We start from the raw sequence: 16,594 nt of genomic DNA, 5'->3' as shown, positions 1-16,594 counted from the left end.
TCTGATTTTTTCCACATCAAGTTGTTTTCGTTTTATAGACATAACTTCTCTCTGAATTTCTGTTCCCTCTGCCGGAAACGCAGGGTTCATTCACTCACTGATTGGTTGTGAATACTGACTCAGTCCAAGGTTCTAGCTCCTTCTGATATGTTTCTAATGTTTAATTGTGAGCCCCCTTTTGGCAGGGATTATTTGTTCTATGAGAAACCAGTGTAGCTAGATGTTTCTTAAGAGCACTGTCTTTCATTTTACTTCCTCTAGTTTGTTCTAGACTAGCAATCATTTTATGTACATTTCTTGAGAGAACATTTCCTGAATCAACTCTATGGCATATATTTAAAATCCAAGCCAAGTAATTAAGTCTAAAGTATGGGTGTAGAGCATATCTAACACCTCACCCCTAGCTCCTGCTTTGCCCCCAACCATGGGGCTAATTTCTAAGTCTGGAACCACTTGACATGTTTTCCATCCCCCTCCCTCCACTTCTACGAAGATGTCATTCCAGCCTTCACTTCCCTTTTCATTTCTGGCACCTGAAGATTATGCTTTCTCACTTGCAATAAGCTATAGATAGTTTTTTTTTAATTGTTAGGTTTTATCTGGCACAACTTGATGTTTGTAATGGGAGAGGTTCTGTGTTAGCTCAGTCTGCCATATTACAGATTCACTCAAATTAGTCTCAGAATTGAATTTTAATTTGAAATATGAATAACAACATAAAGACAGTCTGCCTAACCAAATAGTTGCTCAGATGTGCAAATCGGTACTGAAAATTAACTAAGCTGTAAAAAATGCTTTCAAATCCTGTCTTCTCAGCTGGGAACACAATTCCTGACTCAACTAGGTTAGTAGGAATCACAGCTCACACAGATTGAGTTAACCTGGCAAAACAGTAGTAACAAAGGGTATAGAAAATCCTTCAAGTAGAAAGGGGGAGTGAGCGCAGGCTAATACTCAGGGGCTTTTTCCACAAACTTTTACTGGGAGTTCATGAGAAAGAATGGATCAAGAAGAGAACCGGAAATGAAGACACATTACAACAGGAAGATGGTAAAAGAAAAATTCTCTACCACAAGGGGGAGGGAGGAGGCAGGAAACTCCTAGTTCCAGGATCCTATGCCAATACTATTAGAAATCTCCTACCACTAGGGAAGGCACGCTGAACTCTCCTACATAAGACTTTCCAGAGATGAAGGTACAGTTTTTAGTCTGTAGACCTAAGAGAGGCAGGATCATTTAGAAAAGGCCATCCTTGAGACTCAGATAAATATTTGGCATATGCTCAAAGAATAAAATTAAGAACATATAAAACATGTTAAGAATGTTGGACAGTGAGAAGTCACTGAAGAGTTTAATGCAAGGGATGACATGATCAGATTAATTTCTCAGAAAAACAAAACCCAACGTAAGCCTCAGGACTGGGGCCTGAGGCTGGGCCAGGACAATAGAGAAACCCCTGCGATCCCCACCACCAGCCAGTATCAAGTAACAAGCAACAGCAGTCTACCCTTGGGGGAAGGCAGAGAGCAAGTGGAGTGAGCCATCTGGGACACAGGTGCACAAGAAAGACTGAAAGCTGAGGGCAAAGACCTTCAAATGGTTAAAATAAGATAAATATAAAAGACATATTCTCTCCTCTATTTTTTCTAATGCTTTAAAAGCAGAGGTCAGCAAGCATTTTCTGTAAAGAGTCAGACAGTAAAGAGCATGGGCTTTGCAGACCAAATGGTCTGTCACAACTCCTTGACTCTCAAAGTCTTTCTTTACTGCTGGAGAACATCCATGTACCATATGTAAAATGTACCATATGCAAATGAATGTTCACACGGTGTTCCAATCAAACTTCACTTGTGGACACTGAAATTTGAAGCTAATAGAATTTTCTTCTGTCAAAATATTCTTCTCTTGGGTTTTCTAACCATTCAAAAATGTAGGAAAAAAACCCCAAAACAATCTTAGGTCACACGCTAAATTGGGTTTGGGGGGGCTCTAGTTTGTGACCCCTGGTTTAATAGCAATGAATTACAGGCTTCTAGCATAGGTACAACAATAGGCCAAAAGATGGGAAGAAGCAATTGGAAGTGTATTGTTTGAAGGACAACTGTGCTAAATTAAAGATATATCCTGTCAACCCTGGGGCTACCACCACAAACAATCAAAGAAAGGTAATAGCAAGATATGCAAAGGCCTACATCAATAATAGATCAGGAAAGTATTATTTGAATATAAGACAATTGATTAGTTAGAGCTCCTTCACATTTGGAAAACATATAATTCACAAACAGAAAATCTCCTCTTGGAAAATATCCCGGAGAAACTTTTAAGAAAAGAATAATTAAATATATTTTCTTCAAAGCTCTGAAAATAATGGAGAGCAATGCAAGACAAGAAGCTTTGAAAACTTGTTAGTACATGTAAAGCAGAGATTTCTAAACCCAGAAAGGGGAGAAAATGAAAGCAAAGCAGGAAATTAGGCATACCTTATACGCATAGATGCATGCGTATCTATGCACAGCAGATCTTGCCGGTGGCTAATTTGTTCAACTTCTTAGGACAAAGACTGCTGAGGCCAAGATCATGTGATGACTGCCACTCTGTCCTAGCTTAGATGGCTACAGCCAAATATCATTGACTAGGTGGCTTAAAAAAAACCAGGCATTTATTTCTCACAGTTCTGGAAGCTGGGAAGTTCAAGATCGAGGTGCCCACAGATGCCATTCCTGCAGCTCCTTCCTAGCTTGCAACCTCTACCTTCAGCATGTACATACTCACCAGGTGAGAGAGTCCTCTGGTCCCTTCTTGGAAGGGCATCAATCTCAACAAGGGGCAAACCCCTCATGACCTCACCTGAATCTAATCACCTCCCCAAAGTCCAAATACTACCATTTTGGGGGTCAGGGCTTCAACGTATAAATAGGAATGGGAGAGACACTTTCAGTCCATAGCATATGCCCATATTAATATTCTGCTATTTGCAGTTCCCATTGGGATGCCAAATTGGCAATACTGGGAATGCGTGCGACATCAGAGTGTCACACGAGTGTCACAGAGTGTCTACACGATCCAGAGTACTTCATTTATCCAGAGGCGTGTATCTGTCACCCTCAAATAACTAATGTAGGTCTGAGAAGCTGGAGTGATGCAGAATTTCCCTTTCCTGTCCAAATAACTGTCTCATCTTTCCTTCAGTAATGTGCATTAAGTTTTACTGCCTTATTTACCTTCCACAATTCCTTCACAAAAATCTCATTTTCTAGAGAACATACACGGTATCAAAGAATGAAAGTAAATGAATCCTATATTTTTTAAGTTAAAAATTAGTAAGTTTGGGGCCTAAAGGAGTAAACTTCAGTCATCTGTAAGTTTTACCTCGGTGCGACCTTTCCTCCACATTTAATCCTACACAAATACAGCATTACTTGCACCACTGAAATCCATATTTAAACATCATCTCATATATTTTAATAATAATGGGTAAGCAGAGTGTGTTTACACTCTTCAAGACACTGAAAGCTAATTTTGAAAGAGAAAAAGAAGTCACAATTTTCTCTGTGTGCCTGAAATTTGAGTTCTGTTACCTTCCCAGATCCCTCTCACTAATCCCACTTAGAGACAAAGACTGTAAGGAAAGGGGATTTGGGACATTATTATCACTCCCTTAAGAGAGTCTGTGAAAATTCTCTTCTATAAAGAAGTTTGGGCTGTTTTAGCTGTGCAGTACAGATCGCCGAAACGTAATCTGAATGCCACAGTCATTATTTTTGTGTTCACCGGCACAGCGTGGGAAGGAACAGAATATTGCTAGTACTTTCTTGTAATTCTATCTATGGATATTCTCTCTTTGGTACTAAGAAATGAATACTAAGCACACCCATTTATTAAACGCCTGCTAGTTTACAATAATTGTGGTAAACTCTTAAAAATACATCACTTAAATTAATCTTGAGCAACACTGGTATACATTCCTTTTGCAAGCACTGGACAAAGTCATTTCTCTCAGGGTAACATGCATTCCTGGTGTGCCTTCTGTCTGTCTGTCTGTCTGTCTTTTGAAGACTTTGCAAGCACCTCTGCATCTTTTGTCCCTTACAAGGTCAAATTCCTCAAAGCTTGCTACAGACCCCATTATAGACCTATGCACTTGCCCTCTGGCGTAGCATAATGATGAAGCTGAAGCCCTCAAGAATCAACCAGCCTGAGCCTCAATCACTTTATTTAGCCTGTTTATGCCTCAATTCCCACATCTTCAAAATACTAAAAGCATCTGCCTCAAAGTCTTGTTTTGAGGACTAATTGAAATGGGACAAGAAGAGACTTAAGCAGAACGCCTGCCTAGTAGCCCATGTAGTATAATGCAGTGTAATGTAGTAAATGCTCAATTCATGAGCCATTGTTCTAATACTTAAACTATCTTATTATGAACTATCTGCGTAAGGTCTCTCTCCTCTAGACTGCAAGCTCTACCTCTAGCCCTTGACTTGGTACCAGGCACAAAGCAGACTCATTCACTGTTCCTTGAAAGGCTAAGTGAGGGGAAGAATCAAAGGAATGGATCACCATACAAAGTGTGTGTCATTATTCCTGTATTAAGAACGAAAGAAAAGGGGCGCCTGGGTGGCTCAGTGGGTTAAAGCCTCTGCTTTCATGATTCCAGGGTCCTGGGATCAAGCCTCGCATTGGGCTCTCTGCATGGCAGGGAGCCTGCTTCGCCCCCCGCACCCCGCCTTTCTGCCTATTTGTGATCTCTGTCTGTCAAATAAATAAATAAAAATCTTTTTTAAAAATTTTTTAAAAAGAATGAAAGAAAGAAGATGTGGAGAGAATAAGAAATGTCTTACGCTTTCACAGATAGTAAGTAGCAGAATTGCAATTCAAATCCCCATCTGTCTAGATCTGAAGCTTGCACACTTTTCATTTATTGCATTGGGGAAAATGCATGCCCTGGGGAGAAGAGGTGGGGAATAATCAATCAGGATTGAGCATTTATATGACCTGGCAATGGTCTGAGCACTTGCATATGTTTTCCCAGTTCATTTTTAGAGCAACCCCAAGAGGTAGAGAGATATTTCCAATCTTACAGATGAAAATGAAAAAAAAAAAAAGAGAGGGTAGCAACAGGCCAAGTTGACATAGCAAGGGAGAGGTAGGGATAGGGAGGAATTGAACCCAGCCATCCAGATCCGGAGCTCTTACCCCTCACTGGCATCTATATGCCTCTCCCTGTCCTGTGATGCTTAGCAATGAAATAGCACTACAAAGGAGAGAAAAAAAAAAAAAAGTTGCTTTTGGTTATATTTTCTCCAGTCAACCATTTAGAACACTTTTGCTATCCGCATACAAATAAAATAAAGCAAAAAACAATGAACATCTACATAAACTCTAATCTCTGTCCTAAACTTTTACTGAATCTTAAAGTCACTCAGTAGCTTTTCCAATCTGTCAGCCAACTTTTGCCTGTATATTTCCAGGAATCCAGTAGTAAGATGTTCACTTATTTCTGGAAGGCACCCATTTGAATTTTGAGCAGAATAAATGTAGATAATTTTCTTCTTAAATAAAAATCTGTCGTCTTGTGTCATCTGCTCACCTACCTAGGCTTACTCCCTTCACATGCAACATGTGAAGACCAACCAGTAATTTATTCAGCACACATCTTAGCGCTCATCTTTCAGGCACTGTGATAGGTAATGAGAACAACAAGATGAATGCAAATAACTTAATTTTGCTGGGATGAGAGCAGTGTAAAAAAAAAAAAAAGTCAATCTTGTGTGCTAAGTACTCCAACGGAATTATGGGGGGGAACTGTTATTCAAGCATCAAGAAAAAAGCAATTTGGGGAGAGTGGGTTGGCAAATAAGGTATGTATACAGGAAACTTGGTTTTGACCTCCAAGCATCTCCAAATGCATCTTGCTCCTAGAGAATACCAAAATAAATAGTCCCTGTCTCTTAGGATAGCCTGAAGACAAGGAATATTATCTGTCTCTGCCCCCTAGGAGTATGGTGGGGTGACAGAAGTTCCATGACTCAAGGAAGAAATAATTACTATTGTTGAGTGGTTACTAGGATGACCTGTAATATGTACAATAGTAATACATACTTCATATGTATTAGCTCATGTAAAGCGAACATTTTATGAAGTCACTGCTATTTTTGTCATTTGACATTTTACAGACAAGAAAATGGAGAGTCAAAAGAGTCTAGTAACTTTGGAAGTTGCAGAACCAGTAAAGGCAAAAGCTGGGATTCAAAACCAGGCAGGCTGATTCTGGAATGCCTCTTTGCCATTTGAAACACCCCCTACTCCAGCCCAGGACTGAGGTCTTCCAGGTGGCTGAGTGGAGTTGGCAGTATTCACTGGGCAGTATGACCAAGAGCAGTAAATAGCCAGGGTTGGCTCCTTTTTCCTGGTGAATGAATGAATGAATGAATGAAGACTTTATTCATTGCCCCTAAATTTTATCTCTAATGCTGTAACCTGCCATTCAAGCCAGGTATAAGAATATTTAGAATATTGATATGGTTTCTTTAATCATTCGCTATCCCGCCAGGTTCTACCTCATCTACACAAATCTCCCAAGACCCTCAATCAAAATAACGGTAACAGCAGTGAATAGGACAGAGAACCAAACTGCCTTGGAGCAGTGTTTCAACCACTAGAAATCCTAGAATATGATCATCCACTTCATGTATTTCTACACTTTCCATAAGACTTCTCTAACAGTTGTGATGTCATGAGTATTGTAGGGTCATAGCACACACCTGAAATTTGACAAGATCTATTCTCAGTGATCTCATGTAGGCTCTGGGGATCACCATTTTCTTTTATAAGTGCCAAAATCCCATTCTTCTATTACTGTCCTTAGATTTTTCTGCCAGCAAGCAAAAACTTGGGAAATTGGGTGAGCCTGGTGGTGGGTATTATGGACGGCACGTATTGCATGGAACACTGGGTATGGTACATAAACAATGAATTCTGGTACACTAAATAAATAAATAAATAAAAAGTGGCTGATCACTGCCTTTTCTGCAAAAAAAAAAAAAAAAAAAAAAAAAAAACACACACACAACTAGTAGATTGAACTACAGTTTCCTAAAACACTTTTCTCACCCTTTTGGAATCAGGGGTATTTGTCTATCAGCAGTTACTGCTCTTCTCCAATTTTCCTCAAAAGATCACTTTCAGGAATCTCTCAGCCATATCTCACAATTCCCTCATTTTTATTAAATAGACTTAGCTGGGATTTGATGGTTTTCTCCCCCATCTAAACTGGGGGCTTAACTTGTATTGCCATTTTGTGATTCCCTATATTCTAGCCTTTTTTGGCTAAAGATAATTCTTTGATAGGAAAAAAAAAACAGATTTTATACTGGAATATCATAACTATCACCACACTGGCCAAGTAAACAAAAATAGCAGAACCAGTTGGACTTGAAATAGCTACAGTGTTTCTACGGGAAATTGCCATCACTTTAAAGAAGGAGCTACAGTTTTCTGTCCAAGATAAATAACTATCGGAGTATAAAGTCAAAGTAAGTCTTAATTCAACATAATTTTTTTTCAAGTAGTGTTTGGGCATATTTATTTTTTTATTAGACCAGTCTTCAAATTCAGCTAGCACAAAATGTTAGTAAAATTCAATCATAAAACAACTTGTCTACCACCTAGCCCAGAAGTAAATCATCGATGTAATCAATATGACTTTTAAAGCGTGTTCCCTCTTGCCAACACACAGTGATTTCAAATTAAATCCGTTTTAACTTGCTTATCAGAACACAGCTTTATCATTCATCCATTTGTAGTTTTTTTTAAAATGGGATGAAGCAGTGTACATTGTGTGTGCGTGGGTGTGTGTGGGCACGCATGTGTGTGTGCACGTGCACGTAGGAAATTCTGCTAGACCCCTCTACATACAAATACACACACACACACACACCTTTTTTTTTTTTTAACCTTTTCAGTTGTATTTTAGCATTAGCTTGAGTGGTTCAAATAACAAGTTAAAATTGCAGGTGGATGTGAACGATGAAAGTAGCCCTTGATATCAACACCAGCACTTTGCAGCCTTTCTTGGCCCTGGGGAGCACACCACTTTTAAGAGTCTGCTACACATACACAGACACAGAAGCAAAGTGATAGAGTAAGGTAGCCACCTTTTCACATTATTATAGGTTGGAAGGCTGGTTTTTGTTGTTGTTGTTGTTTGTTTTTTTGATTTTTAAGCATTACAGATGTGTCCATGAGAGGCAGTCCAGCTAAGTCAATTTCATTCATTTGTTCAATCAGCAAATATTAGGAGTGTGCCAACTCTGTGCCAGACAATGTGTTGAGTTCTACATAAACGAGGCCAGCGCCCTGATCTGATGAAGGCTGTATCCTAATAGACTGATATCAGGACAAAGAATTCTCTCCAAGAGGTATTGGCTTTGCACCTATAATAGCTTCCCCAATACCCAGTATACAGCTCCTCATTTGACACTACTCATTCCATGTTTCCTTTTCCTTACTAGCCCTAGTTGTGATCGTCCAGGAAGCACTCCAAAAGCAAAAGCATTAGTTTCATAAATGACTAGAGCACACAAAATATGTCTCAGGGTTTGAATAGCTACTGCACCAAACCAGAGTATATATCAGATATATTTTTCTTTTTTCTGAAAGCTCTATCATTAATTTCTTGATTTCTTTTCAGATTTAAAACTGTACATAAAACTCCCATTACATGCAAAATACCTTTTTTTAATAATCAACAGATTTCTAAAATTTGAGACCTTCTTGTTGCAACTTTTCATTATCGAAGGAAAAGAGAAGATGGATGTGGCGTAATTCTGACTCCTGGAAAATGTTGTGTAACTAACTATATAGTGAAGAGTGAAAGACTCGGATATTGATTTGTCAAAAAAAGTTCAATAAAAATAAATTTTTTAGGTGTAGTGAAGCTCACAGAAAATATAAGAAATCAAGCAAGCACTTAATGTTTGTAGATGAAAACATACGTGGCTGCTGATGTGAGAAGGTTTTAGGACAAGAGCCATAAGACAACGTCGATCCCTCTTCTGCCTCCCCCATCAGGGCATACATGTGTGAAACAACAGAAGAACTACCTTAATTTTTGTTTTTCTTTTTCCTCTATCCCTCCTCATGTTAAAAGAAATAGCAAGGAGAGCGAGGAAGGGCAAGCCCCTTTGGACTGTGAGCAAAAGCAATTTCAGGCAAATGCAGATTTTATAAAAATGGGCAAATACAGTTGATTAGAAAGCTATAGGGCTGCCCAAAGCCTGAAATGGGAGATACATAAAGTAATAAGCTCTGCATGCCTTGAAAAGTGAAAGGAAAAGAAAGAAAAATTTTAATGTATCATAAATTCCGTGAAAAGTGTGGCACCCATAGGATTTTCATTTGCATTCAATTTTGCACTCTTTTTTTTTTCATAAAGTTGAAATCCACAAAATAAAAGCTCTGAATTTTTAAAGGACTAAAAGTTTCATTTTCTTAAGGAGAAAACACAGCAAGATTTGTTTAATCAATATCTTAGATTATGACTCTTTTCAGAAACCAAGAAATCAAGATTTCCATTTATACTTTTGTGACTTATCCAAGTTGCATCTAACTCAGGGATACCAATGTTTTATTTTACGTAGGCACCTAATATAGATTGTAAACTATTAATCATGTCATTAACGAAGTCTCAAAAGTTGATACAATTTTAATCACACCTAGAAATTGTTTTATTTATCCATAGTTCTCTAAGACCTGTTTTTGTATTATTTGTTTATAAGCCTTAATTTAAAAAGAAAAGAAAAGAAAAGAAAAAGCAATTCCGATTAAAGTTAGAGGGGGGAGGTAGAAAGAAGTGAAATTTTGAAGAATTCAGTTGTGTTATCTTTTCTGACCTTGAGATGGAAAGTGAGGGAGAGTTGGAGCTATTGTATTTAAGAAAGTGCCTAAACCCATGAAGTCTTGAATGTAGTGAAGTATTCCTGTGTCCTTTGTTATGAAAGTGTTAAGTATCATGGATTGCATCCTGCCTTGTTCTCTTGAGTTTAGCTGAAGTTCATTCCCGGTTTTAGAGATTATAATCAGGGACAAACTAACCTCTGGTGTAGGGAAGAATTGCTATAAACATTTTAAATTCTGGCAGAGAAGACTCCACACTAATCTCCTTATCAGGCTCTTCTCTCTGCCACAAGGGTAAATTACAGGTACTACTTTCTACATCACTGTCTAATATAAAATATTAGACTAAAAATGACTATATCTCATAGTATGACCACTTGGGTTCAACATGTAGATTTATGTATAGTGATGTATACATTACAGCTCTCAGTATGTCTTTAAAAATCTAATTATATGATATTTTATCCCAGCAATAAGAAAAAGCTGATCTATAGATTTTCTTGGTATACTTAAAACCAAATTTCTATTCTAGGAGGCACATTTGGGGTGTTACTACTTCTCGGTAATTCTTCTTTTGGATCATTTGTTTGGTTCTAGATGTATTAATGGAATGGTAGCCAAGCTGTATGCAGTCAAGTTGCTGTTATGCGTATTCTTCCCTTTAACCAGAATGTTGTTCCTAAAAACTGTATTAATACATCAGAACTCAGTTTTAAATTTTGCTTTCTCATGACCTTTCCTTGCCTAACACCATGTAAATAGGTCCTTCCCCATTCTTTTCCATCTTCACATCATTTCTGTCTTCAGACTTTCAACCAATCTAAAATCCACATCATAACCTACATCATCTGATTCCTGGCCACCAACTTCACACATTCACTTTCCACCACTCTTCCCTGTGCTCTCCTTTTCATGTAGACTTCCGTGCTGTTCCTAGGATGCACAGATAACATCCTTCTGCAGAGGGCACCCCCCCATCACCACCACCCCACCCCCACCATGTCTGCAGAGTTTGCTTCCTTATTTCCTTTGGATCTTTTCTCAAATGTCATCAGTCCAGGAGGGAGGGCCTTTCTTGACTCTCACATCCACAAGAGCAGTCCCCGCCACTCTCCTTGGTCCAGTCTTAGCTTTTCTTGGTGGCATTGTATGTGAATGCATTCTGCGTCTCACTCATGAGTGTGTAAACTCCGCTAGACTTTATCTCTTTTGTTCATTAGCCACAAAGCTGAAAATAACGTTTTCCATAAGGCTGACACTCAATACTTATTTGTTGAATTAACTAATCAGTCCCTTACTATCTGTTTCCACCACGACACTCTTAAGGACCAGAAAAGCAGAAACTTTTGTTTCTGGTATTTCTATAGTATATTATATATATAAAGAGTAGTATATCATATGTATACCTTATGTGTATATACATATATGATATATACATTCAATGAATGAATATTTATTGCATGAGTGAATTTTTTGTGTATGCGCGTGCATATGTATTTATATGGATAATCTCTCTCTCCCCATGGTCTTTAACAGCCACAGAGACTAGAATTATGTCTGTTTAGTTCACCACCGTGTTAACCAGTTAACCTTTCTATAGTAGGGTCTGAGAGCGCCGAATCCTAACCACTAGACCACCAGGGAGCGTCTATAGTAGGGTCTGCCTTATACCGGGCATTCAGTGAGTGAGTAAAGACTCCAAAGGACTAGGACCAGGGTAAACAGGAGCCAGTTCTGGCCATAGCCACCAGAGGCCTTTACAGGCTTAATATGAGGTCTTAATAGAAGGTAGAAAAGAGTTTGGAATATTAAGTCCCTGTGTTCATCTTTTCAGAGCCCAGCCTGGTCCTGGCAAAATCTTGCTTCCCAAACAAGGTCCAAGAAGCTGGTGTAGACTTCTGAGCTTCTTACTTTCAGGTAATATTTTTTGAATTCTGGGAGGAGTAAATCTTAATTTCAATCCACAGGTTTGATTTCTTTGCTTAAAACCTTTGCCCTGAAGATTCCAGATAAATCGGTTTATGGTGCCAAAGGGCATCAAACAAGGAGATTTAAATTTTAGCATAAAACTTCCCACTAACTAGTAACCTTGAAAATACTTACTACTTCTTCAATGTTTCTCACTTGAAAAGGAAAGATGCTAGGAAAAAAAATCAAATTATGGATCTATGCATTCCGATTTGCTGAGATGCCTTTGGGAGGCTTTGTCAAGCATCTTCTTTCCTTCTCCTTTGCCTACCTGCTCCAACCCCCCTTGGTTACTAATCACAGCTTGGGTGAGCTACGGTTACTGATAGGAATCTGTCAAGCACACAGAGGGAAAGAAAAGTTAAGAACCACTGGCCTGTGTTTTTCCTGCCATCTTTCCCAGAGCCAAAATGTCATGAATCTATGAACTGTACCTTGGTTCACTACTAAATCCCTATCTTTTAACATTGTTTAAATTACTGCAGTCCTTAGTTCACATTAATTTTTGATTTTCTACTGTGAGTCAGGAACTATGACAGGCACTGAGAATATGAAAATGAATTTAGAAATGGTCTCTTCTCTCAAGGAGCAACCATTCAGCAAGGAGACAGATGCACCAGCATATGAGAAATGCTTTGACGGGGCCAAATCAGTGGGTGACCTCTGGATACATCAAAGGTCACTCAACCTGGGAGAGGGACTAATCTGGAAAATCTTCCAGTAGGCGACCAGAAACTGAGTTCTAATTTCAACTAATTGACTTATAGACTACTAAAGTTGCACAGTGTCAGAATCATCTAATCCAAATTCCTTACAGCGCACAGAGGAAAACTGATGCCCAAAGATGCTAACCAACCCATCCAAAGCAAGCACCACAGTTCTAACCAAATAGGGCCCAGATAAGTATTATTGGGCTGCCTTTCTAAACAGACTTGTATTTTTTTGTAGGAGCATTTTTCAGAACTCTTTCTCTCATTGGTTTAATGATGCAATTAATCAAATAATTAACCATGTTTTAATAAGGTAGAGGGAAAAAATATTTATACACACTGACTTCATGGACAGCAATGGTGCCAATAACTCACCATCCACAAATCAGACTTTGCAGTTGGCTGCTGGTTAATTTATTCAGCTACATCTAGTCTCATTCTGCCTCTTGAGCTGCTTACTAAATGGACCTAATCACACTGGAAAGGACAGGTACAGTCTGGCTGTGAACGAGAACAAACTTTAAGAATAGATCCCCGTGTGATTGCACTTCTTCCTCACAACTGCGTCAGGAATCTCGGGGCTAAGGTAAAACCCAAGAGGTGAAATACTTTTAGTAGTCTTAATATATAAAATTGCTCAGGTAGGCAATTTTCTTGCAGTTGGTTTTTTTCTCCCAGTATAGTCGTTTTACTTGGGATATTTAAGGGCTGATTTAGTAATGGGACGATATAAGAGCTCATAACATTAAAACAGAAATTCGTGGGAAATCCATAATTTCTAATAGCTTGCCATCTGGCTCTTAGCGGCAATGGATTTATCCTGCTTAGTGTAGATGATGATACTGGGGTGAAATCATGGATTATACCCTAGATTTCTGAGTTCTTTAACTACTGTTATTAATTTAGTAGCTTGCAAATCAACGTTTCCCAACATAAATCAATTATTACATTTTTAAATTTAATTAAATTGATAAATTAATTTATTTATTTTTGGTTTTTATTTTTCAACTCTTAATCCAAGTAAGGTCGCTATGGGCACTACATACTATCTGTTCTGGCGCCAACAGATTGCGCTAAAGTCATCCACAATCTCTCCAAATTAAAACCCCACTGAGTTCCCTGGCTTTTGCACTGTACTCGCAGCGGGATGCTCTTTCGCTTTGCCCCACAGTCCAGTTTAATCCGCTAGGAAGAATATTTTTAGAGGCACATCGGACTAAATCATCTCCGACTGAGCACACCATTTCCAAATGGCCGCCCAGGGTCCTAAATCCGGCTGCTGCGGTCGGGGACGAGCAGGTGTCCTCCGCTGCGGCGTCGTGGGACTCTCGCGCCTGCATAACTAGACGTCGGAAGCCAGAAAGGAAACCCGAACACACAAGCACAGGTACGGCCTCGTACGCGCGCTCCAGAGAGCCCCCCCACCCCACCGCAGAGCAGCGGGGGGTTCTAGCCTTGGGCTTGGCGAGGTCCTGGGAGGAAGCAAACACTGCTTCCCCATTCTAGTCGGAAGGCAAGACGCACCGGGTCGCGGGTCAGAAGTTGAATTTCAAGCCAGTCCGCGCTGCGTCCCAGCGCCATCCGCAGCCGGGGTACCGCGCTGACACCGGGCTGGGGAGAGAAGGAAGGAGGCTGGCCGGGGCAGGAGAAACTGAGTTGCCACCACCGGTGCGCGGCGGACGGCGAGGGGCAGAGGAGACCCCGGCCGCCTTCGGAGCAAGAAGCCGGAAAGAGTCGGGCTCCGCGGCAGCGACGCTGCGCCCCCAGCCCGGGCACTGCTGCCGGTGCTCCGCGTTGCCCTTTCGGCCGAGGGCAGCTCCTCGCCGCTGCAGCCCAGCCGCCGTGCGCCCCGGCACAGGCCACCCCGGGGTGCGCCTCCTCCGCCCCCGGGCGGCCGCCGGAGCAGCCGCAGCCCTACCGACCTTCGTTCCCCCGCGCCCGGACAAACTTCCTCCCTCTCGGGCCCGCGGGCTGCGCAGGCTGGCAGCGGCTCCCTCGCCAGGCTTCCCCGGTCTCCGGCTGCAGGCGCCCTCGCCCGGCGCGGCGAGCTTCCTCCCTGCCCCTCTCCAACCCCGAGCCCCGGGCGCCTACCGGTCTCTGCGCCTCCGCTCCAACAAAGCCGGCGGCCCGGAGGCGACCGGGCGAGGGCCTGGGAGTGGCAGCGGGGGCGCCAGAGCCCGGCGAAGGCATCCCTGGGCCGGGCGAGCGCAGCGTGCAGGGACAGTGGGGACGTGGCGGGCAGAGAAAGGGGAAGAAAGTATCCTGCTCTCCGCGCGAACGCCTTCTACGCTCGTTTTCGCTCGTCCTCGCTCGCCCTGCTGCCCCTGCCCGAGCGCGTCCGGCTGTCCCGGTGGGAGTTGGCAGGGGCAGAGAGGGAGGCAGAGGGGACGCAGTGGCCTGGCGGGCGAGCCGCTCCCTTACCTCTGTCCAGAGTGAGCGGCTGGACCACTGTCAATGTCGCCATGTCTGCCGTGGGAGCCGAAGTGACGCTCGGCTTCAGCATCAGCAACCGCTTGTAGTGAGAAAAAGAGGAGGAGATTGGGGGCGGGGGTGGAGAGGGAAGACGGAAAGGACGGGGAGGAGGGGGGAAGGAGGGAAGGTGGTGGTGGTGGAGGAGAAGAAAGCTTGGGTGGGTTGGCAGCCAGATGGAGACGCAACTGTTCCGTGGCGGGCGGACCTTCAGAGGCGGCGTGAAGCTGAGCAGGTAGCGGAGAGCGGCTGCCTCGCCGGCTCCGGGCAGGAAGGCTGTGCCCTAGAACTTTGCTATTCCACCCCAAGGAGCGCTGGATGGGTGCAGCCGGTGTGTTGCTCTCTTTCAACTTTCCACTCAAATAAAAACGGTCAGAGTCTTCGTGCGTCTCTCGGGATGGAAGAAGACTGAAAGGGGATGGGGGGAGGGAGGGAGGGAGGAAGGAAAATGGATTTTTTTTTTTTCAGATTAAGAGAAATTGTCAACCCAGTAATCCCATCCCTTAGAAAACGCTTCTAGTTCAGAAATATCAGGATTTCATTATAGTTGCTGTTAATTTCTGTTAAAGTGTTTTTTGGAATGTTGAGGTATAACAGTATCCAGGATAACGGACTTAAGGCCAGTGTTCCATCACTAGGTCTCCATTAAGGACCCGAGTGTATTGCCTAGAAAATAATATACCTTAAACACAAACTTCTTAAAAATGGTTTTAAATTAAAAGACACACACACAGGGGCGCCTGGGTGGCTCGGTGGGTTAAGCCTCTGCCTTCGGCTCGGGTCATGATCTCAGGGTCCTGGGATCGAGCCCCACATCGGGCTCTCTGCTCAGTGGGGAGCCTGCTTCCCCCTCTCTCTCCACCTGCCTCTCTGCCTCCTTGTGATCTCTGTCTGTCAAATAAATAAATTAAATCTTTAAAAAAAAAAAGACACACACACACAAAGAGAAATTTCTGTCACTCAGTTTGAAAAACGTGTACCTAGCACTTTTGGGGGTTGATTTATAGCCACTGGTTACTAAGAGTTGCCACTCGCTGATTCAGTGACGTGTGCGACAGGAAATAAGCTAGGAGGGTTCCACGCCATGTGCAATGGTCTCACTTGGGAGTTGAGGACAGTTCCTGCCTTCATGTAGCCTGTGGTCTGGTGGGAGATAATGTTATTAAAAGGATCATTTTAGAGTCAGTTGATCAGGATTCACTGACTAGAACCTTCAAATACTGGCTGTGACCCCTTCACCCCAACAGATGGCTTCCACTATCCTGCCACTGTAGGGACTTTCATTTCCTGATCAAGAAAAATAAGAAGCAGGGCGCCTGGGTGGCTCAGTGGGTTAAAGCCTCTGCCTTCGGCTCAGGTCATGATCCCAGGGTCCTGGGATTGAGCCCCACATCGGACTCTCTGCTCAGCCAGGAGCCTGCTTCCTCCTCTCTCTGCCTGCCTCTCTGCCTACTTGTGATCTCTGTCAAATAAATAAATAAAATCTTAAAAAAAAAAAAAGAAAAGAAAAATAAGAAGCATATAGAAATCTTATATAAGCAGAAAGGTGATGA

At 41.9% G+C, this 16,594-nt stretch overlaps 1 protein-coding gene across 1 annotated transcript in view; it reads right to left on the bottom strand.

The window, feature by feature from the left end:
- Positions 1-15,075, bottom strand: part of LOC111142279 (lin-7 homolog A, crumbs cell polarity complex component) — a 118,373-nt gene extending 103,298 nt beyond the window's left edge. The window contains exon 1 of the mRNA XM_022495332.1: positions 14,994-15,075. Within this exon, the coding sequence (XP_022351040.1) occupies positions 14,994-15,075 (82 nt within the window). The remainder of the gene's footprint in view (positions 1-14,993) is intronic.
- Between the last annotated feature and the right edge of the window lie 1,519 nt (positions 15,076-16,594).

This window comes from Enhydra lutris, unplaced genomic scaffold (assembly GCF_002288905.1).
Source record: "Enhydra lutris kenyoni isolate GAN:26980312 unplaced genomic scaffold, ASM228890v2 scaffoldscaffold7, whole genome shotgun sequence".
In the NCBI taxonomy this organism is placed as follows: domain Eukaryota; kingdom Metazoa; phylum Chordata; class Mammalia; order Carnivora; family Mustelidae; genus Enhydra; species Enhydra lutris.
The sequence above is the reverse complement of the archived record's forward strand: the minus strand, read 5'-3'. Positions and strand labels throughout refer to the sequence as shown.